General features: G+C 30.0%; 1 protein-coding gene and 1 non-coding gene across 2 annotated transcripts in view; both read right to left on the bottom strand.

The window, feature by feature from the left end:
• The window catches only part of LOC113377523 (protein crumbs-like), a 44335-nt gene extending 26141 nt beyond the window's left edge, over positions 1 to 18194 (bottom strand). Inside the window, exons 1-18 of the mRNA XM_026617876.1 lie at positions 18164 to 18194; positions 16892 to 17026; positions 14826 to 15041; positions 13311 to 13499; positions 13136 to 13232; positions 12046 to 12197; positions 11734 to 11853; positions 9901 to 10160; positions 8026 to 8224; positions 6375 to 6494; positions 6168 to 6299; positions 5825 to 6085; positions 3975 to 4159; positions 3730 to 3918; positions 1585 to 1780; positions 1349 to 1508; positions 416 to 598; positions 120 to 342 (exon numbers count right to left, since the gene is read on the bottom strand). Of these exons, the coding sequence (XP_026473661.1) occupies positions 120 to 342; positions 416 to 598; positions 1349 to 1508; positions 1585 to 1780; positions 3730 to 3918; positions 3975 to 4159; positions 5825 to 6085; positions 6168 to 6299; positions 6375 to 6494; positions 8026 to 8224; positions 9901 to 10160; positions 11734 to 11853; positions 12046 to 12197; positions 13136 to 13232; positions 13311 to 13499; positions 14826 to 15041; positions 16892 to 17026; positions 18164 to 18194 (3048 nt within the window). The remainder of the gene's footprint in view (positions 1 to 119; positions 343 to 415; positions 599 to 1348; positions 1509 to 1584; positions 1781 to 3729; positions 3919 to 3974; positions 4160 to 5824; positions 6086 to 6167; positions 6300 to 6374; positions 6495 to 8025; positions 8225 to 9900; positions 10161 to 11733; positions 11854 to 12045; positions 12198 to 13135; positions 13233 to 13310; positions 13500 to 14825; positions 15042 to 16891; positions 17027 to 18163) is intronic.
• Positions 17744 to 17835, bottom strand: Trnay-gua. The gene is given in 2 exon segments: positions 17744 to 17779; positions 17799 to 17835. It is a non-coding gene; the product is annotated as a tRNA-Tyr (tRNA).
• Positions 18195 to 23428: the final 5234 nt, after the last annotated feature.

Below are 23428 nucleotides of genomic sequence, written 5' to 3'. Positions count from 1 at the left end.
AAACCTTTGAAACGTAAAGATATTTTCGATTTTTTGCGATTACTATTAACTACCCTACGGGAAGTTAATAAAGAAATGAGCCAAGGATTATTTTATTATTACCAATGTATTATTTTTACCTTTTCGCAATTACCCCCTTGGTATCCATTAACACAAGTACAATTGAATCTGTGTTCCGTCTCATTGATAACGTAAGGTGAGCAGGTTCCCTGATGCAAACAAGGTTCTCCATGGCAACCAGTCAGGGCAACTGTGCAATTGACACCGCCCCAAGAAGGTTCACATTCGCACCTGTAGGTTGCACGTTCGTCGTAACACCGACCATGAAGACAAGGTTCATATCTGAAAAAAAACATAGAATACATTTAAAAACTTATCAATAAAAATATTTTTAGTAAGTGCAGGGTTTTCATACCTTTCACATTCGTCGATATCAATTTGACAATGAATGCCTTCAAAACCAGGATGGCAATCACAGACGTAGCTTCCAATTAGATCTTTACAGTTTCCGTGAAGACCACAAGGACTGCTTTCGCATTCATTGATGTTGATCTCACAATTTCTACCAGTTGTACCATAGTTACAACTGCACTCGTAACTAAAATATAATGCAAATTAGTTGAAAGTGGCATTTTGCCTTAAGGTTGCTAAAACTTGGCGATAGATGTAATAATTGACCTAATCAAACGAAATTGGGATTGCTCATTTACTAAACTTTTACTTCGTTAATTTTAAACGCTTTATGACTAATTATAAATATATTATTATTGGGACTAAACTGAATTAATATTCGAAGATTCTCGATTGATAAAATATGTAAATCTGAATGCTTTTTATTCAAATTTTGAACTGTGGTATTATTTACTCTTCATGTGTGCATTCTTTATATTTAACATAACATTCACAATTTGTATTTGTATATTACCTTCATTTTTAAAACTGTTTGGATTTAGTTGATAAGTATTATTCTATTCTACTATGTTTATTTCATGCTTTGTTAAATGTTACTTTTATAGAAATAATATATTGGCAATTGTTAATTACTATGAATAATTGTAAATAATTATTTATTGGATATAATATGATATATCTTATAATTCACCTTTGGTTTAGAAATTGGTCCAGCCGTTTCTGAGAAAACTTCGAGGGTAAAAAACCTGTTCACATACACACACACACATACTTTTTCCAAATTTGGTCTCATTCGATTCAGAATGGCTTGAAACGCCGAGAAAAAATAATATTAGCGAATCGGATTTTTTGATGAAAACATAAACTTTTCCTTGGTAAGCTGATACTAAACGAGCATATATATTTTGACCTTGCATAAAAGCTAGTTGTTTCTTACCCGCTAGCATTTTCATACGTAAAAACTCCATTAAAAACTTCAGGAAGTAAAATTTCAGAATTATGAATATAAAGCGACTGGTCACTCCGTTCCAAACAAGTACCACCAAACTGGCAAGGCATACTTTCGCATTCATTTATATCTTCTTCACAATTTTTACCTGAAAACAACAATGATAAAAAATACATTGTGACATAAATATTCTCATTTCTCATCGTGGTCATTTATCTTATTACCTCTGTAACCAGGATAGCAGACACAATCATAGTTATTGATACCATCTTCACATTTACCACCATTCAAACATGGTGAGCTCATGCACTCGTCTATGTTGATTTCACATAAAGATCCCATAAAACCTGTGCCTTCGCAATGGCATGTAAAAGAGGCTCGATGGTCTTCACAAACACCACCGTGTAGACATGGAGTACTCTAAAAGATAAAACAAAATCTTAATTATAATGCTGATAGAAACTAGTGGTGTATGGCATCGTGCCTTAAGGCAAATTGCTGAACTTCCCGTACCGTAATGAAATATTCGAGAAATTTTAAACATTTTCAAATATATTATTACAAATACTGTAACTTTCATTATTTTGCTATCTTATGTATATCTGAGCAAATCAAATGTAAATCATAAATCAATTTATCTCCAGAACATTAACAATCGTCATTTCATTTCGAATTCAATTCCAAAAAAAAAAATAGTTGCCTAATTTACACAAAATTGAACAAGTGCTCCCGCATAGTCACAGTCTAAACACATTTGCAAATAATTCTGTGCGACATTTTCACTTATACCGTGCTTAGCTTGGCGGCATTTTCACATTTTTCAATAGATTTCTCACAAAATTGGAAAAGTGCTCCAGAACATAAACAGTCTAAACGCACTTGGGTAAACATTTGTACCAGGGTGGCGCTTAGACTGTGCATAGCCTGGGAAATTTTTGAATTTTTAATCCAAAATTACAAAAACAGTCTAAACGCACTTGGGTAACATTTGTACCAGGGTGGCGCTTAGACTGTGCATAGCTGGGAAATTTTTGAATTTTTAATCCAAAATTACAAAAATATTTTATGGAAAATAAAAAAAGATGTAATAACTTTTTATCCTCAAAAGAAACTTCATGATTTGTCAATGTAAGCAGAAAGTTTTTTAGATCATTCAAATCGCTTAGTTCACTCAAAAACTTGATTTGAATGGTTCAAAAAACATTCGATTCCTATTGATAGAGAGATGTGCTGATTAGCTTTTGGCAAAGGCAGGTCCAGCCGTTTCGGAGATACGGAGCAGAGAGTGCAGAAAATAAAAATCGAGTTTTTGAGAGAACGGAGCCACCGATTTGAATGTTCCAAAAAATATTCAATTCGTAATGATGGAAAGAACTCGTGAATAGTTTTTGGCAAAGGTCCAGCCGTTTCGGAGTTACCAAGCTAAATGTGCAAAAAATGGCAGTTTTTGAGAAAACTAAACATCCGATTTGAATGATTCAAACAACTTTCTGCTTTTGGGATTTTTTTGTAAACATATATAAGTTACAGTATTTATAATAATCTATTTGTAAACATTTAATGTTCCTCGTACGGAAAGTACCAGAATTATACACTTAATCGGCTGAAAAAAAGCCATTTTTCTAGAATTTTTCCTGCTAAAACTATTAAATGTATCTATACAAAAATTTATCCACATATAAAGGCATCTTTTAACTATATTTTGAAAATAATTTAGGTAAAAATATTTATTTAAAAAAAACTAACAGCAGATCTGCGGGAACACCTCTCGAAAAACACTTTTTGCGGTGACCACTCTATTTCTGAAGAAAAAAGAAATGATAAATCTTGAGAAATTGAGTAAAATGAGTAATTAATCAAATCAATACGCAAAATATGTAATAATTTTTGAAAAAATGGTGTTTTTTTAAAAAATAAAATCGGTTTTTCGCCGAAATTTTGACCTTATTTTTTTTTTCAACGATGTATTTACAATTGTTCTACATAGACATTAAGCAAATCTTTTGGCAATTATATATAAAAATTGACATCTGTAATATGTCACGAGTAACTACAAGCTAATTAAATCACTAATTGTTTTTTTGAGTCTCTCGTGTCGTGTTTGTAGACCTTTTTTGACCTTAAATTGTTCATAAAAATCATAAAATCGGTTGATCCGTGTTCACGAAATCGTCGACGAAAATTTGAATCCGCACACACACACACATACACATATATCCATTTTTTCTAAGGTACACCAAAATGTTCACAAACCTCTAAAACGTGAATATTAAAAAAAAATCATTTTCGATTTTTTGCGATTACAATAACTTACCCTACAGAAAGTTAACTATAATACTGATAGGAAAATTTTTTATTTATTACCATACCTCGCATTCATTTATATCAATTTCGCAATTCTGTCCAGTTGTACCAGGAGAACAGACACATTCGTATTTAGCCAAAAGATTTTGGCAAGTTGATCCATTCTGACAAGGTGACGATTCACATTCATCAATATCCACATCGCATTGTTTACCTTTGAAACCAGGAGCGCAGACGCAAGCAAAATCGTTAACCTGGCAAAAGAGAATTTTAACCAAATGTTTTCACCATGATATTTTTTTTTATTTACCTTATTTACGCAAGTTCCGTGATGACAAGGTAGACTCAGACATTCGTTGAAGTCCATGTCGCATCTTTTACCTGTATAACCAGGTTCGCAGTAACACTGGAATGAACCGTTGCGGTTTTGGCAAATGCCGTTGTTGCAAATTCCTGGCGTGTCGCATTCGTTTACATCTGTCTCGCAATTCTTGCCTGGAGAAAAATGTATATGAAACTAGAGGTGCATGGCATCGTGCCTTAAGGCTAAATTGCTGAATTTTGGCGTACCAAAAATTGAAATTTTTAAAAAAGCCTTGAAATTTTTTTAAAAACTGAGGAAAAATGTGATTTTTGAAGATTTTGAAATTTTTGGAAAAAGACGATTTTTTTGAATAATTTGATTGTTTATTATTAACTTCCCATAGGGTAAGTTATAGTAATCGCAAAAAGGCGAAAATGAAAATTTATATGTATCTTTACATTTCAAAGGTTTCTGAACATTTTGACATACCTCAGAAAAAATGGACACAGACAAAATGAAGAACTGATTAAATTTTTGGTAAGATTTCGGAGAACTAGTAAAAGAAAGTAAAAAAAATGCCATTTGGCGGTCAAAAATAATCATTAGACATAATGCACATTAAATTATCAGACATTTTTTGGACATCAGACATATTTTAAAAATATGTATCTATTTTGTTTATATTTCTGTGGGTTCCGTAACATCGTTTGTCCATTAAAGAGCGATACGTATCTGAAACTTTTTTTAAGTCTTTTTTTCCAAAAATGGAATTCTTTTTGAAAAATTTAAAATTTCTCAAAAATCTACTTCTTGTGACGTTTAAAAAAAAAATTGTCTTTTTTAAAAAAAATAATTTTTAGTACGGCAAGTTCCACCAATTTGCCTTAATGCCATACACGATTAGTTTTTTTAAATTTAAAAAAAAAAATTGAATTTATAGGAGAAATATCAAAGCGCGTAAGCGACTCGTCGCTGTCTAACGAATAAACATTGATACGGAGCGGAAATTACTTAATATTTCTAAATAAAAAGAAACTTTTTTTAAAGGTCTTTTTTTTCCAAAAAGAAGTTTAAAAAAATTCTTGTCTTTTTTAAAAAAAATAATTTTTAGTACGAGAAGTTCCAGCAATTTGCCTTAATGCCATACACGACTAGTTTTTTTAAATTTTTTAAAAAAAATTGAATTTAGAGGGAAAATATCAAAGCGCGTAAGCGCTTTGTCGCAGTCTTACGGATAAACATTGGTACGGAACCCATAGAAATGTAAACAAAATTTATACCCATTATTAAAATCTTTATAAAATATCTGAAAAAATTATATGCATATGTCTAATACTCATTTTTGGCCCCCCAAATAGCATTATTTTTTTCACTTTTTTACTCGATCTTCAAATTAGTTAGAAGTGCTTTCCAAAAATTTAATCATATCTGCATTTTGTCAATATACAAGTAAATATTTTTGAATTATTAAAATCGGATACCCCATTTTGTTAAAAACTGAGTTACCGTTTTGTGGCAATTTTTGCCCCGCACCTTCGAAACGGCTAGACCTGCCTTTGCCCAAAACTAATCAGCACGTCTCCTTGTCATTAGAAATCGAGTGTGTTTAAATCATTCAAATAAGTTAATCCGTATTCCCGAAATCGTCGATGAAAATTTGTATCCGCACACACATACACACGCACACACACACACACATACATCATTTTTTTCTAAGGTATGCCAAAATGTTCAGAAACCTCTGAAACGTAAAGATATATAAAAATCCTCATTTTCGATTTTTTTTTGCGTTTGCTATAACTCACCCTAAAGAAAGTTAAAAAATTAAATCCATAAAGTAATTTTAAAATAATTACCTGTCCATCCACTAGTGCATTCACAAGTATAATTCTGTGCCCCATACACCGGTTGTTCCTTACAAATTCCTTCGTTCTGACAAGGAATTGTTTGGCAAGGTGTTATCACACAACCATTGGCAATCGTTTCTGGAGGGCAGATGCAAAGTCCGTCTCTGGTGCAGACTTGTAACTCTGTGCAAGGGGGCTCACATATAGCTTCTGGTGCTGGTAAACTTATTGTACGTTCGGTGTAAGTGAGTGGACGTTCACAGTACAAACCTGGGGAGGAATAGAAATATTTTTATAAATTCAAAGGATTGATATTAACATAATTAAATGGCAAGATTTCATTTCATATTACCTGAATATCCAGGTGGACAAATACAGATTTCACCATTGTGCATATTTTGTTCGCAAGTGCCACCATTTATGCAAGGACAGGAAACCAGAGGGTTTTCGATAGTGGGTCCCACTTGTACTTCGCAGTGAGCTCCTAAAAGTGAAAAAAAATCATCATCAGTCAGTTCACTAAATCATGAATAATTATCAATTTATTTCTAATTATTACCTGCGTAGCCATTTGTACAAATGCAGATAGGATGCTCTGGTGTACCTCCGCAGGAACCTCCATGCAGACATGGTCCTCCTGGACAAACCGACAGAAGAGCCATACACATCCCCGAAGTACCTAAGAATAAATATTTGAAAATGTATTAATATATCTTCTTATATATAAAAATGGAGCTGTCGATAAAATGATTCGCTTAAACTCGAAAACGGCTAAACCGATTTGGCTAGTCTTAGTCTTGAAAAACTCGTGCTAATCAGTAGGTTGTCGCTAAGGTGAGATATTATTTCAAAATCGCGTACAAACTTTACATTTTTAATTTGAAAAATTTTGTAAAAGCGTAATTTGATAAAACCATGGACGGGTGGCTATACGTCAAATGTCAAACGTTTTCTACAAATGATGTTCCATTACGTTTAATAGTATGTTTTGCGTGAATATGATTTAATTATGATAAATTGTAGTAAGTAGTTTTGTTCGTAGTTATAATTATACACAAAAACGTTATTAAACGGATCGCAAGTGTACTAGAAAACTCAAAATATCAACTTTTTGAAACTTTGTTAATATGAAAATGCACTTTTTGGCATATTTTCTCAAACAAGGTGCTCGAAAGATCTCATTTGTATAATTATATACTCATTGGTATTATTAAAACATTCTCTAGGTTATATTATTTTATTTATGTTATTTAAATTCAGAATCTAAATTTGGTATCGATCAATCGACATTTTTAAATAATAAATTTCTCAGAATTTATCAAAGAATAAATAGCAATATATGAAGGTCCGGGCTTAAAAACCAGTAAAGTTAAGCATTGTTTAAGAACAATATTGTATAAACCAACTATAATCTCGATTCACATGACTTTGCTATCGGGAAATAAACGGTAATCTTTGAAAATCCATAACGAAAGTATTTTCTTTTCCGTTGGTAGTCTTTTAGCATTAGTTAAAAGTGTAATTATTTTGTAAAATCCTTTAATATTAAAATAAGACATTAAACCTGTTTGCCACCTGGCCGTTCCAAGTTACTCCGCCTATAGATAAAAAGGTCTAGATAACAAATTTTGGAAGACAGCAAAAAAGCACATTTCTACAATGATGAAGTAGCTGACAGTTTTTAACTGAATGTAGTCAGATAATTGTTCGTTTGAAATGTGTTATTTGTTGTGATATAATTGGTTTGGTTTTCACAAATAATAATATTTGCTCAAAGTCAAATTGGACCTTCGTGCCTCGCCCTGCTTTACGTATATACTTTTTATTAAATTTACTGCAATTCATCGAATGTTACTTGAAAACTTTTCAAAAAGCAGGTCAAAGAAGAAATACTTAATTCATTTTCTATCTCTCCTCGCAGAAATTGAAAAATTTGTATAAGAACAGTAGTATTATTTACAATATATACAAAAATCCAGAATCCAAAAAGAATCTGAAAAACTTGAAAGTAATCGAGAAGTCGAAAGACCAAAAAGACTTGAATTGAATTATACCATGTTTTCTATAGAAAGTGTATAAAACTTCCAGTTTGATTTTATTGACAAAATATAGACAAACTAATGGGTTTTATTATTTTTATAATATCTCATTGTATGTAGCATTCAAACTACACATCCTTATACACTTAAAGTATATATATGAATATTTACCTCCTGTTCCTGGTTTGCAAACACATTCCCCAGACACACAATCTGAATCGGGCGGACAATCATGGTTAGTCCTGCACAACGGCCGCTTTTCACAAAGTTCTCCTGAATAACCATCAGGACATGTACATTCTGTGTAAGTACCATGATCCGTGCAGGTTCCACCATTGTAACAAGGAGAACTCAAACATTGATCCAACCTCTATGAAAAAAAAGAAAGAGTACGCATAAGGTTCACACGCGATAGAAGTAAACTTATTTGCTACTGTACAAGATGGCATTTAAGTAAAAATAAGTACATTATATAACAATTTTGAATAATGTTCATCAGTAATATGGTAACACTCGTTATGCACGCATTTATTAGTGTCGACCATTATACACATTTATTATATAATGATAAATTATAAATTATATATTTATAATAGCATTAAAAATATGTATAATATTGAAAAACAATAATGTGATTAAAGTCATACTTCAAATACGTCATGATCGGTTTGTCATTGTAATTAGCATTTACGATTTAAACCTTCATTAAAGAAATGAAGTAATTGCTGATTAATAAAATTCTATAATAGTTCTCGTTCTCGTTCACACAGTGGATTATGTTAAACAACGCCTAAACAAATATTGTTTTCGCAACTTCACTCATCATGTAATATTTGTGTTTGAAGAACTTCATAAAATTAAAATTATCATACATTCATTGACTGATGGTATTTTTTTTTTACTTTTTCGCTGGCGATATAATCTCATTCTTTGAACAGCTGTAATATCTATCTTGCCTAAAGAATATTTTCCATTTTAATAACTTCAAAGAATTATAGAAACTACGAATAATATAGAAATAATTTCTAATCAATAAACTTACGTTTAGTATACGGCACAAATGTTTAATTTTGTTTTATTAAAATTTCATTAGCTGTCGATCAATGAAAAAATCAGGACGAAAAAATGTACAGAAGGATAATTATAAGGATATTAACTTTTTTATACTTGGAACGGTCGGAGTGGTCTGTCTAGACCACCCATACATTTTGTATGAAATATACGCTTTTTGATATATGTGAGCCAGTATTTTGTCTTTTTTCTGGTATTTTCTATTCAAACTGCATTTTACATATTCTTTGCTATATGTTGTAACATGAATGTTAGTATTTTCACAACGAGAGTTCCTTGAAAACCAACCAAACTTATTGGTCATCGCAAATATTGAAAATCGTAAGAGTAATGCGCACATTATCAACAATTTTTCTACCCGTACTGCGTTCGAAATTTTTTTTGTCAAACCCGTAGTAAAATTATATTTTCAACTTGAATTTTACAGCTCATTTCGTTTTTATTTGAATTTCAAAAAATAATAAAATAAGCAACGATTTTTTATATTCTTTGATTTTTTTATATAATATAATATAATATAATATATAATTATTTTTATTTAAGCAAGCTCAACACATGCCAAAGACGGTATAAAAAGAAAAAATCTAAACTATAAATATTTACTACTATTAAGCGTTAATGTATAAGACACCAAAAACTCATTTATCCCATATAAATGCATGTAAAATGAATGGTAGTCCAGCCAGACCACTCCGACCGTTCGAAGGCGAAAAAATATCTGACCGACGGAGGGTTAAAATGTTTATTTAAATATGCCGATTTCCTTGTTAACGCTGGTACGCATACAACGGCAGATCTCTATTCACATACACGACGTCTAATCACAATCGACCTGTATAGAAAAGATTTCATCGAGAGCGAATGACGAATCATTGGCACTTGACTCTTATCTTATCTTATCTGCCGTAACGCACTTCCGCTGCATTAATATAATACCAAAAACCAAATTAATTTATCATTATTGTTTATTATTACCTGTTCACAGTTTTTGCCGCCGTATCCCGGCAAGCATTCGCAGACATAAGAACCATGAGTATCGTAACACCGAGCATTATGTTCGCAAGGATTGTGCTGAGAGCATTCGTCGATATTGACTTCACAGTTTCTGCCACTGTAGCCGATTCTGGAACAGTCGCAAGAATAGCCCCTGGTCAGGTCTGTGCAGATGCCGTTGTGCATGCAAGGCTGAGAAAGGCAGTCGTCAACGTCTGTTTCGCAATGGACACCGGTGAAACCTAAAAAAATAGGAAATAGTAATTAATCCGATTAGCTAATTTTATGTTTTTTCGACGTTTCAAGCCATTCTGAGTCGAATGAGACCAACATTTGGAAAAAGTATGTGTGTGTGTATGTGTGCAAACAGATTTTTTGCCTTAAATCGACGTTTTCGCAAAAACGGCTAGACTGATTTCGCACCCTAGTGTGAAATTTTCAAAAAATCGAATTTTCAATTTTTCCATATTTCGATAGGTTATACCTTTAAAAATAACATACCAAAATTTTAAATCGATATCTTAAATAGTTTTTGACACAGCCATTTAAAGAGTACATTTTCAGTATATAGTATAACGATCATTTTATTTTAAACGCGTTTTTCTCCAAACAGCATTTTCCGAATTTGCTGCAGCGATTACTCAAAAACAAATGATCCAATCACTATAAATTTTTTTTACATGTTCTATATATAGTTCTCCGTAAACTAAACTACCGATTTTTTGATAGGATAAAAAATCGAATTTTGGCAGTCCAAAAACAACCAAAATTTTGGGTAAAATTTGACTTTTTTCTTCAAAACTCCGCCATTTTGTCAATTTTTGATTTTTTTTAATCGTAGGTCATTTTACAGACAATATTATCTTGTTTAACTAATATATTAATAAGTAAATATATTCTTAAAATTTTTGAAATGATAAAGTTTTTTTTTAATATAAATTCCCAAAAATCACCTTTTTTAGATGGTTACACTAGTTGTGCCCTTAATTTAAAAAAAAATCGTCAAAGTTTGCAAATTAATATCGTTTTTTTTGTCATTTGTCAAAATTAGACCCTTCATCGACGTTTTCTCAAAAACGCCTGAACCGATTTCTAAAATTTAAAAGCCATTTGATGTATCTCAAAGAGGATTATCGTTTGTCAGTTGTGTGCGACGATCTGCCGAGCAGTTTCTTTGCAATTTGACAAAAAGTGTTAAACTTTTCATCCACATTTAAGCTCATCCTACCGAACCGATTTTAAAAAAGATATTAGTTGGGAATGGTACTGATTAATTTTAGGTGAAAATCTACCGAGACGTTTTCTTGTAATTAATTGTTGAAAAAAGAATTTAAGCCGATTTTTATGAAAAATTTTTGCCGACATATATCATGGTCTTATAGAACTTACTGAAATATTACGACCTTACAACAAGTAGTTTAATTTTAAAAATTTATCAAAGTTTGAGAAAATGGGTAGTTCTTTTGGACGTTTGTTAAAATTGAAATTAGACAATCTACTTGGTATAACGATAGAGTACTTAGTCTTAATGAACATACTGAAACATTAAGTCCTACGGAAACTGGTTCAATTATGAAAATTATTGATTTTTGAAAATTTGCTTTAAAAAAATACTCCGAGTTAACGTGTTCGTTCGCTTTCAATTATGTGTAATAAATCCACTCGGAATACTTTTAATCACTCATATATTAATTTATTTTTTATTGATTACGTCGATTATTTACACATATCGGGAAATTCATGTAACTTGCCTCAAGGCAAAATACCAATACCAACTAGTTTTGTTATTATTTTAGAGTAGTATAATTTACTAACCTTCAGGACAATCACATTGGTAGTTGTTCGTACCAGGAGCTACGTGGCAAGTTCCATTATTTTGGCATGGATTTCCAGCACAGAGAGGGTGAGTTGTCATTTCTATTTCACATCGACGTCCTAAAACAAAGATTGGCAATCCATCAATATTTTTTTATTATTTTTATTTATTTTTATTTATATATATATACATTATTTTCATATCTCAGACAGACAGAGGTGCCTGGTATGAGAGATTATGAAAACAGTTTTCATATATTATTTCATATTTTTGAATCCAAAATTCTCAAACACAATTTTTTACTATCATACCTTGGAATCCTCTTGTACATGTACATCGAATGTCACCACTCGAGGTTTCTTCACAAGTGCCACCGTTTTGGCAAGGCTGGTTTAAACAAGGTGGGCCTTGGTCGACTTGGCAGTTTTTTCCAGTAAATCTGTCACTGCATTGGCATTCATATCTGATAGAATAAAATTAATAAAATTAGGTTAGTCACGCGATTACTAGATTCAAAATGCAGACGAAGAAATGTCTGGCTATAAATACAAGAATGCGACAGAGTTCACATAAGGTGATCTAAGGTCAGAAAAAAAATTGAATTTTGTAGTTAACAACATAATTTACATTTTGAAATAAATGCATTCCAGAAACTAGTAGTGCATGGCATCGTGCCTTGAGGCAAATTGCTTGAGCTTCCCGTACAGTAACGAAATGTTCGAGGAATATTAAATGTTTTCAAATATATTATTATAAGTACTGTAACTTCGTTCATTATTCGTATATTATAAATAAAATATAAGAGCTTATGAATTGAACGACAACGTTTATACATGTTTGTATGAAAAGTAAATAAACCAAACTTAATCAATCGGATTTAAAATAAAGGACATTGTCTAATATTTCTTCTTCTCTCAAAAACTCGATTTCTACTTTCTGCGCTCTTTGCTCCGTATCTCCGTAACGGCTGCACCTGCCTTTGCCAAAAAACTAATCAGCACATCTCCCTATCAATTGGAATCAAATGTTTTTTTGAACCATTTAAATCGGTTGATCCATATGCCCGAAAACGTCGACGAAAAATTGTATCCACACAATCACACACATGAATTGTTTCTGAGATATGCCAAAATGTTCAGAAACCTCTGAAACGTAAAGGTGTGAAAAATTGTCATTTTTGATTTTCGGCCCATTATTATAATAACTACCCTACCCTAAAACAATATTCAAAAATTTATATAAAAGTATAAAGGGGTTCACAAAATGTAGATCCAAGAACTAGTAAAATAAATACTGGAGAGTAAGTTTTAACTAAAGTTGATTCAGGGACCGAATACAAACAAATACATACTTATACATATTTAGGTCAATTGGTCAAATATTTATTTTTTTTATATTTACCCATTTGGCCTGGATAAGCATATTCCATGTCGCATGCACGGTTCATGCAGACAATGGTCTTCCATTGGAGTGGCTTGATGATTCGTGGATTCTCCACCTAATAAACCAAAAAAAATTTTTATGAATAAATTTTAGAAATATAGAAAAAATATTTCATAATTTTTGTCTTTCTTACATTTCATATTCATTGGTATCGGGCAAGGTCCAAACATAACATCGTATACAGTTTGCAAATTTTCAGGAACAAAAAGAAAACCTGGACCGGATTGTATACAACCAGAAAAGTTTTGGCCTAAAATTAATATAGCAGCTTCATTGTTGATGTGTTCAGCTGTCAGGAAGTCTGCATTGTAAGTATAATTTGCTAAAAACAAGAAAAACGTATTAGTTTACTAATATTTAATAACTAACTATCTTTTAATGTTCCAAGGCTACGCGTTCACAGTTATTTTTCAATTGTTCTAATCCTAAATCTAATTCTCTCTTAAATTCGCCTATTCTACTTATTGTATTATGTCCTCTAACTTTAACTTAATTAATAATGAAATAGATATTCACAACACTTCATCTGATCAAATAATCTCCATCTGCACAAGTTAACATTTTTATTTTCTTTTCAAATATCTCATTATTTTATCTTATTCTGTATATAAATAATATTGTTACATTCTGCATTTTATGTTAATAACTATATATTGTAATTTTGTATATATTTTAATTGTTATTCATTATGTAAAATAATTGTATTTTAGAGTCCTCTTGGAAGAAATCTGTGGGCTATATAGTAAAAATAAATAAATAAATAAATATTTAATCATATCTACATATATATAAAAATAAGTCGGGTTTTTCTTCCTGACGATATAACTCCAGAACGCACGAACCGATTTCGACAATTTTGCATTCGTTGGAAAGGTCTCGGGCTCCGCAAGGTTTATAGCTAAGAAAATTAGTGGTGCATGGCATCGTGCCCTAATGCAAATTGCTGGAACTTCACGCACCGTAACTAAAAATTCGAGTAATGACATTAGTGAGAATTATCAGAATTATGCTTGGTTAAGCCAACGAGCAATTCTGGCCGCAAAGAAAAATGATGTACACGCACTGAATTTCACCATTCAATCAAAAATTGCGGGCGATTTGGTGACATACCAATGATTCCGACTGGTCTTTCGTTTGACTTCAAAAAATTGCAATTTCCAGTTCGCCTTGCGTTCGCAATAACAAGTCGCAAGGCCAATTGCTTAGTGTTTGCGGGATAAATTTCAAATAGATTATTTAGAAATCATTGTTTTTCACATGGGCTGTTACCCGTTGCCTGCTCACGAGTTGAAAAACCATCCGCTTTGTTTGTGTTAACGTCAGACCAAAAAACAAAAAATGTGGTTTACTAAAGAGCACTTCAATGAAACGGATAATTTGCGGATTCACTTTGATTTACTTAGAGAAGTTCAACTAAAAAACACTTCATTTTTGTAATCGAAATAAATTTATTACTGTTGTATAATAAAATCAAATTTTTTCTTTTCAAATATGAAACAAACAAAAAATTTCTTCATCTTTCTCACGAAACCATCTGGTGGCGAAACGGAGTTCGTCGGGTTTGCTAGTATATGTATAAATAATGTATCCTTTATGTTACCTATTATAATCATATATATGTATAAATAAATTATCCTCTATCTCTTACCTATTAATACTGTCCTTTCGTCTATATGCAACGTAAGATTTCCCAAACGATACACCAGCTGAATGGTGTGCCATTGGTTGTCCAGGAGCCTCGCTGGAACTGTCACCTCTCTCCTGATGACGCCGGGAGATGACAGCAGTGTTAAAGAGAGCATGTCACGGTTGACAGTGCAGTGCAGGGCTTCGCCTCGTGACGTTTGTTGGAATAATTCGCCACCTGGGGATAAAAATAGAATTGTAAAAAAAAATTAAAATAACAAGTGGTGCATGGCATCGTGCCTTAAGACAAGTTGCTAGAACTTCCCGTACCAAATGAAATATTCGAGAAATTTCAAATGTTTTTATCCTGAATGAAAATTGAATCCGAATAATTTTAAGGATTAAACAAAAAAATGGAAATATAAAAACATTTTTTGGAAATTAAAACAAAAATTATTTCGCCAAAACCTATTCATTTCTTTAGTTTACACTTACAGTATCAAAATAAGCAAAATTTTTCTGAATTAGATAATTTTCTCTTTAAAACTGCCATTCTTTGCACATTTTGCTCCGTATCTCCGAAACAACTGAACTGGTTTTTGCCAAAAACTAATCAACACGTTTCCCTATCAATAGGAATAGTTTTCTTTTTGAATCATTCAAACCGGATGATCCGTGCTCCCAAACACGTGGACGAAAAATTGTATCCACACATACACACACATCCATTTTTCTAAGGTCTGCCAAAATGTTCAGAAATATCTGAAACGTAAAGTGATGTAAATATTGTGTAATAAAAGTGGCTAAATATTTTAGCGAAAATTATAATGATTTGCACTAATAAGAATAAAAATATTATTTTTATAAATATTTTTAACAAATTAAACGTTGTAGATCTTTTTATAGTTGCAAAGAGTTGTCCTATCTCTATGGTGAATTTACTATTACAATTTATGTAATACTGATGTCATTTTATTATCTCGGGATAAAAACTATTTTTACTAGAAACATATTGTCATATATAAATTTTCAAGTGAAAACTCATGTCACTGCTGCTTGACATCAGGCTGTCCGAGACGGGTATCTAGTGTGAATTTTTTTATTCAAATCTCATAAATCACTTAAATATTGTGTAGCCATTGAAAATAATAATAATAAAAAGAATACATTATTTTTTAGTAAATTTTACAAATACAAAATTCACCCATTACAATTCTAGATAAAAATAATTCACATGACAAATAATAGTGAATATTTAATAAATTTCGTGTTTATTAAACTGAAATATTCGTGTTTATTAGAAAACAAAAAATTCTCAAAGCCAATTTGTTTACAAAGTGTGAAAGCATATTTGTTATTCTTCTTTATTCGACATATACAAAATAATTGTAGAAATAATTTCATATATGTTTTTTTAAATAGTTAATGAGAAACTAAAACCTGCGCACAAATTTTAGCCGAGATTCATTATTTACATTTATTTGAACAATTGTTAAATTTATCTTGACTGATTTTAAAGATTTTAGCCGAGATTTATTATTTACATTTATTTGAACAATTGCTAAATTTTTCTTGACCGATTTTCTTTAACTAGAGATCAAAAATTTTACTTAATGACTCATTTTTGAGTATGGAAAATGTGTTTATATTAATAAAGTACACGAATACGTTATGTTAAATGTAATTTCAAACAAGAAATATTAATAATCATTTGATATCCACAAAAGATGCACCTTGACATAACCTCAAAACCGTCGCACTGTCTTTGGGTTGTTTCCGCATATTTTTCACAATGCTTATCCACTAAATTTGAAAATGAAATACTATCATACTACAATTTTATATATTTCATTCATTTTATCAATTTAAACTAAAGAAAATATAACTAAAATAAAGAATTAAAACAGACACAGCCAAAACGTTTCTGAGCTAACTTCACGACGCTCACACATTTCACCGTGCCCATGACGCTTACTTCAGGGTAGTGTTATCCTTTTGGAAATCGCGTTAAAAGCACATAACTTCAAGAAATATTATTAGATTTAACATAAATCTGCAAATTTATCTTTATTATTATTATTTTATTACCTGTACAAGAACGGAAACTGAGGGCAGCATGACTCCAGAGTGGAAGCGGCGCGTTGTAACGGATGTAAGCGGATCCGTTTAAATAGGCTTCGCTAGGAGACGCCGTTTGGCACAGCGTTATTGAAGGGCAGGCGACTGAAAAGGGTAAAAAAAAAAGATTAATAAATAAAAACACATTAAGGGGATACATATGTTTCCTCGGGCAAAAAATTGCCTCTTTTCAATATTTTTTTACATATAAAATAAAATATTTTAATTTTTTTTTTTTTATTCATTTATTAAACATTTTGTAAAATTTTCAAAAAAATATCAAAATGGCGGTCATTGCGACGCCATTTCGGGTGGCCCCTCGGAAAAAAGGTGATGCCTCCGCGTTGTCAACTTCAAAAATATTATAAATAAATAAGTTGATATAAAAAAGACAATTTAAATATTTTTTTTAATTATCTTTATTGAATTACAAACTGTCTTTACAACAAGGAAGACATTCAGTAATTTTGATGATATATGAAATATTAAACATTACATCTAAAAGGTTACCCAGTAGTAAGCCTTTTCAATTTTGATATGATATAAAAATATAAAAATGATTCAAAAATTTTACTATGTATTTTGTATTATGTATATAAGACTGCATCTCTTGATTTTTGTTTATATACAACAGTTTTGCTATAAACTTGCAAGTTTTTTGTCTAAAATTTATATCACAAAACAGAATTTTCTTTTATCTCCAATATCGTTATTACAAGCAGATAAGGGTAAAATTCAAAAAATATAATTAATATATAAATAAACCATTTAATTATTAAATTTTATTTAGTTTAGATAGTTTTTGGAAATAAAAAAAAATAATCCTTCGAGCCGGATTTGAACCAGCGACCTATGGATTTCGGCATTTGTTTACGTTCTACAGTCCACCGCTCTACCAACTGAGCTATCGAAGGTGATGATTCATGCCGTAAATTACGAACAAATACTACTAGATTTATAAAACAATATAAAATTAGTAACAAATTAATTTTAAAGTGATTAAATAATTATATATATATATATATATATATATATATAATTTATAATTTTCTTATGTAATTTGTTTTTGCTGTAGTGTTTTATATTCTCTAGTGTACAGATATGAATTTCTATATTTTTTTTCTATTTTATTGGCTTCGCTTACTTGAGCATTTAGCCACCTACATTATTCTATACAATCATATGTCCTATACAATCTTCAATTTCATACTATCTTTTTCATATAATCCTATTTTTCTATACTTCTTAACTCATCTTCATTCTTCTTTCTCATTCTTTTACTATCTTCTTATTTCATCTTCTAAACATTCTTACTATTTCTACTATAGTTCTTATTTGATCTTCTAAACTCTTCTTGCTTCAATTCATAACAAAAAATCACAAAATATCACGTGTGGAAAGGAGAGGTATAGTAATATATCATGTGTATTTATTTTTACCTGATTAAAAAAAAAACAAAAATTTTACAATTTTTTCTCGTAACTAAAAGTACACGTAATGCTTGGAGAGGAAAGGGGAGTAATTTTGAATATCACCATTCATCACCAAGACGAAGGGGGTCCGCAAATTCTTAAAAAATAATATAAAAATCGATCACGTGATTAATGGCTGCGCCCTAAATGTTGCAAATATCCAAGAAACTATTTCTTAAAATTTCTAGACTAAAATACATCCTTAAACTCTAGCTGTAAGTAACACATTAAGGCTCGATATGAGTGTCGCCTTAATCAATAAAGTAACAGATTTAAATTATTTTTTTTAACTTATTACGAAATTTCTTTCACTTCATATCAATCTATTTTCATATTTCTGGTACTTGACTGTCAATTTCACATAGATTCTGCAGGAAGTCGAGAAACATTGAAATTAAATTGTTCTTTATTAAATATTCTAGTCGCATCTTCTTCAATGGCCTTCCGCCGGGACAAAAACACAAAATGAAAATCACACCGAAGGCCGAAAATGTACGACGAGAAAATAAATGAGCAATGACGGAATTTATTTTAGATGATTATTTTAGAATCAAAAACCGATTTGGTAAAATATACTTGTATAAATAATAGAGTTAGATTGATACATTTTTTGTTGGGTAATATAGATTTTTGATACATAGATAGATTCAACAAAACTTTAAATGGACTTTGTTTAATGGCGTGACATTAGTAGAGTTGGCAACCCAAAAGGTTCTCCTAACTTTATGCAATTAATTTATTATTACAATTTCAGTAATATCGATTATTTTTTTATTGATGCAGTCATTCCGGGAAAAACTGTTTCCATTATTATTCTATCTTCACTTTATTAATAACTTTAATTTATTATCAGCAATAACAATTTTCGATTCGTTCGAGTCAAATTAAACAATAATCTGAAAGTCATTGGCGTAATATTTATTTTTTATCTTTCATTCATAGAATATTATTTTAAATAATTCTTACTCGAGTGAAATTCAGGTTATCCAGCGGAACCGTAAAGTTGAAATTTATCTAAAATTTCAACTAGTGTTGTAATTAAGTGATTATTTTAATTATCCACATAGGTTTTATCATTTATTGTTCTGAGTGGATTACAACATTAGATAGTTTTAAATATTAAAATGAAAAGAGAAATCAAGGTATTTAGTGGCCTTTAGGCAAGTCGTAGAAATAGAAAAAATCACCGTAAAGATGTAATATGATGATTTTAAATGATACATTTCTTAACTAATTAAATTTGACTTCTTTTCCATTGACTGAATTATTATAAATAAATGAGTATTATTATTCTGATCTTTCCAAAAACATATTAATATTATTTTATGTAAACTAAGTAAGATATATCACTGGATTATCTTATATAATATCATACTTATTACTATAGTTTAGCTCATAGAAATTATTTTTGTATTTCTGATTGCTGAAATAAAGTAAAATAATAAAAAAAATATTAATATTATTTGAAAGTGAATAACACGAAAAATTAAAAATAATTGTGGTACACCTAATTATTAATTTTTCTTAACTTTTTTTATTCAATGTGCAAAATAAAATATTAAAATTTAATTTCAAAAAAATAATTCCATTTATGTTTTTTAGAAGCGCGAGTTATTTCGAAATGACGTTGTTTTCAGACTCCCAGTTATTAAATAAATATTTAATTAAATTAAAACTTAAAAATATTTAGTTTAATTAAATTTAAACACTTCACTATTATTTTCCTATTTCCATTTGATATACAAAAAAATTGATTATCAATTTCAGAAAAATAATTCCAATAATGCCATTCGAAAGCGCGAGTTATTTTTTGTTTTCAGATTTCAAATTAAAAATATTTTCAAATCTGATATCGCCACATAATTCGAACGTCGCAAATTCTAATTCGATATCGATAATAAAAATTGTTTATCGATGGCATTGGAAGTTTTTAGATTGAAATCGCGATTATAAATATTATTTATGGAAACTGACTTAATAATAAAAATCAGTAGTAGTATATATAAACTGAAAGTATTAATAATAATTTAATTAAACCTAGTTTCGAAAAGTAAAGAAAAACAGGAAGAAAGAACTTTGAAATGAGTAATTATTTTTAAAACTATAACAGTTATGTTATGCAGGGTGTCCCAGAACTCAACATCAAGCCGAAACTGGGTAACTATAGTAAAAAAAAGTAGAAAAATTATCTCAGGGGGCATCCATTGATCACGTGAGGGTTTTAGGGGAAGGGGAGGTTGTCAAAAAATCACAAAATATCACGTGGGGGACGAAGGGGTATGGTAAAATATCACGTGTATTATTTTTTGCCTGACCTGCCTTTGCCTCTAATAAAAAAAATTCAAACATTTTCAAATAAAATTTCAAAAAAAAAATCCATTTTTCTGGTATCTAAAAATGCATGTAACGTTTGTGGGGGGAGATGGGTAATTTTGATTATCAGGGGGAGATAAGGTCCAAAAATCATTAAAAAAATCGATCACGTGATTCATGAGCGCTCCTCACATTGTTTGGAAATTATGAGCTTTTAAGTGCAACCTAGAGCTTTGACATAATTGTAACCATTTTTTGTTATTTTGGTTAATTTTCATAAATTTTGGTTATTTAAATATTAGAAACGTCGTTAATAACATTTCCAGGACCAGAATAAAAAATAATAATGCAATTGCTTCAAATTTTCAAGAAACTATATTTTGATGATGAACTGTGAATATAAAATTTACAAAACGATCGACTTTGAGATGTCTTATTTTAAAAAAAATGTACTAAAGTGTATTGGCAAGTTTCATCAAAAGTTGGTGCATTTAATGAGGGTTATAAAATCGTAAAATACTTGATAATTCTATAATGAAAAAATCGAGTAAAAATGTAAAAATATAAAAAAATTAAAAATAACACAATAACATTTGAACTGTTTGTATGCACTAGTAACAAAATGTCATTTTTCGGTTTTTATATTTTACTCAAAATTTGATAAGGCAACTTGAAAGTAGATAATATTATCTAAATTTCGTTGTACTTTGAAATTATATTGTTCATACAAAATTTTATAGAATTTTAACTATAAAATTCAACATTCTTAATCGTACTTAAAACCTTACAAATGTTTCTAAAGACATGTATACAAATATTCAAACTTCAGACGATTTTGAAAAATGTTTTTTAGAAAGTATCGAATTTTGTTAAGGCAACGTGAAAGCAGATAATATTATCTAATTTTGTTGTACTTAGAAATATAATTGTTCATACAATATTTTATATAATTTCAACTCTGAATTTTAAGATTCTAACCATACTTCAAATCTAACATAAATGCTTATAATTCTTAAAAACTTGGGGCAATTGGGTCATTATTTTTGAATGTGGTTCTAGAAATGTTATTCACGATTACAGATTCATAATTTGAATGAATATTTTATAATAAAAATATCCTAATAAAAAATAAAAACCTAAAAATAACATGATTTTTGCAAGGGCCTTTTAGTTTTACGAGTACATTGGAATTATTCTTATTGCTAGATATATGTCTTATTATATTTATTTATTAATAGCAATCAAGATTCAATTTATCTTATAAGCTATTGTGACACAAAGGAGAAAATAATAATAATAATAATAAATATAATAAATAAATAAATAAAAAAATAATAATAATTATTATTATTATTATTATTATAATAAAGAAAAAAAAAAAAAAATTAACTAGAGTTCACTCCAATGAGTGAAGCCTAGTGTTTCATTTAAGATATCTGTCTTATATGAGATCATAAAAAAATACTTATGAATTCTGATTATTAAAGAGTTTAAAAATAATAATATTAAATGATTTGTTTTAATTAAATTAATAATAACTTTTCATATCATGGAAACATGAATGGCTAGTTTCAAAGAATTATACGCATGTTATGTATGCATGCACAGGCATTTATAAATATGTATATTATAATTATACATATATATATATATATATATATATATATGTATATATATATTATAAATATTATAAGACTATGTATTCGTATATTTCTATGAAGAGATCTAACTGTGCCTGTCGGTGTCGTCGATTTGCATGCATAAGATAACAGGTCGTGTGAGTCATTTCTTTTCAAAACAAAAGAATCAAAAAGTATCTCTACTCAGGAGGAGAGAAATCGAAAAAACATTAAATTAAACGATTTTCATAAACTGGTTAGTAGAAATAAAACGATGAGCAGAAATGCGGATGCGAAAGTGGATGAATTTCACAAACTAGATCGCAAACACAGTTGTTTTGTCATGATTTCGAATTTAATTGTTTTCCCGCTCCATAGGGGCGCCACTAACTGTAGCACGTAAATTTACCCTTGGGTTTAATTCTAGATAAGATTTAAGTAAATATGTGTATATAGCAGAAGATAAACCAGATTAATTTGAATAAATGAAGCGAAAACAAAATATACACATACAAAATATATTTTCAACTAAATTAGAAAATTTTATCACAAAAATCTATATTAAAAAATGTACGTTTAGAGAAAGTGTACTATATTAAGGGGGTTGTTCTTTTTTCGTTACAAAAAATGCAAGGTATTTATTTTTGTTTTTTCTCGAAATGTATTATCATAGAGACATGCGGTTTTTTTTAAACAAAATTACAAAATCATAGAATATACGTGATTTTCTTCTTTTCTTTTTTGCGCCGTCATTTTTTAACCAGGGGCGCCAAAGTGGGTCTTGCAAAATCGATCTCTTTTGCGGTGCCACAGATAAATCCGTTGCGCATCGCCCGCGACCCCCGAAACAAAAAAAAGAAATTACGTTGAAGAATAAGTTTGTTTCCAGTCCCCCTACCAAAATAAAAGAAAAAAAGCAAGAAGGAAAAAATGGCAGATATTTAAAAAAAAAAGTGTCAAAAAAGGCCTTTTTTTTGGGGCGAGAAGCTTCGCAAATTTTTTTTGCGTAATGTTATCAAGTTGTTTGAGGTAGGGGGACTCGGTATTGCAGTGGTGAACAAATTAAAAAAAAATGCAAGTCGATCCGACTTGTAGTTTTTGTT

This window comes from Ctenocephalides felis, unplaced genomic scaffold (assembly GCF_003426905.1).
Source record: "Ctenocephalides felis isolate EL2017-DRISC unplaced genomic scaffold, ASM342690v1 CF-g0.4_SCAFFOLD_00845, whole genome shotgun sequence".
Lineage (NCBI taxonomy): Eukaryota > Metazoa > Arthropoda > Insecta > Siphonaptera > Pulicidae > Ctenocephalides > Ctenocephalides felis.
This window is presented reverse-complemented; position numbering and strand designations above follow the sequence as displayed.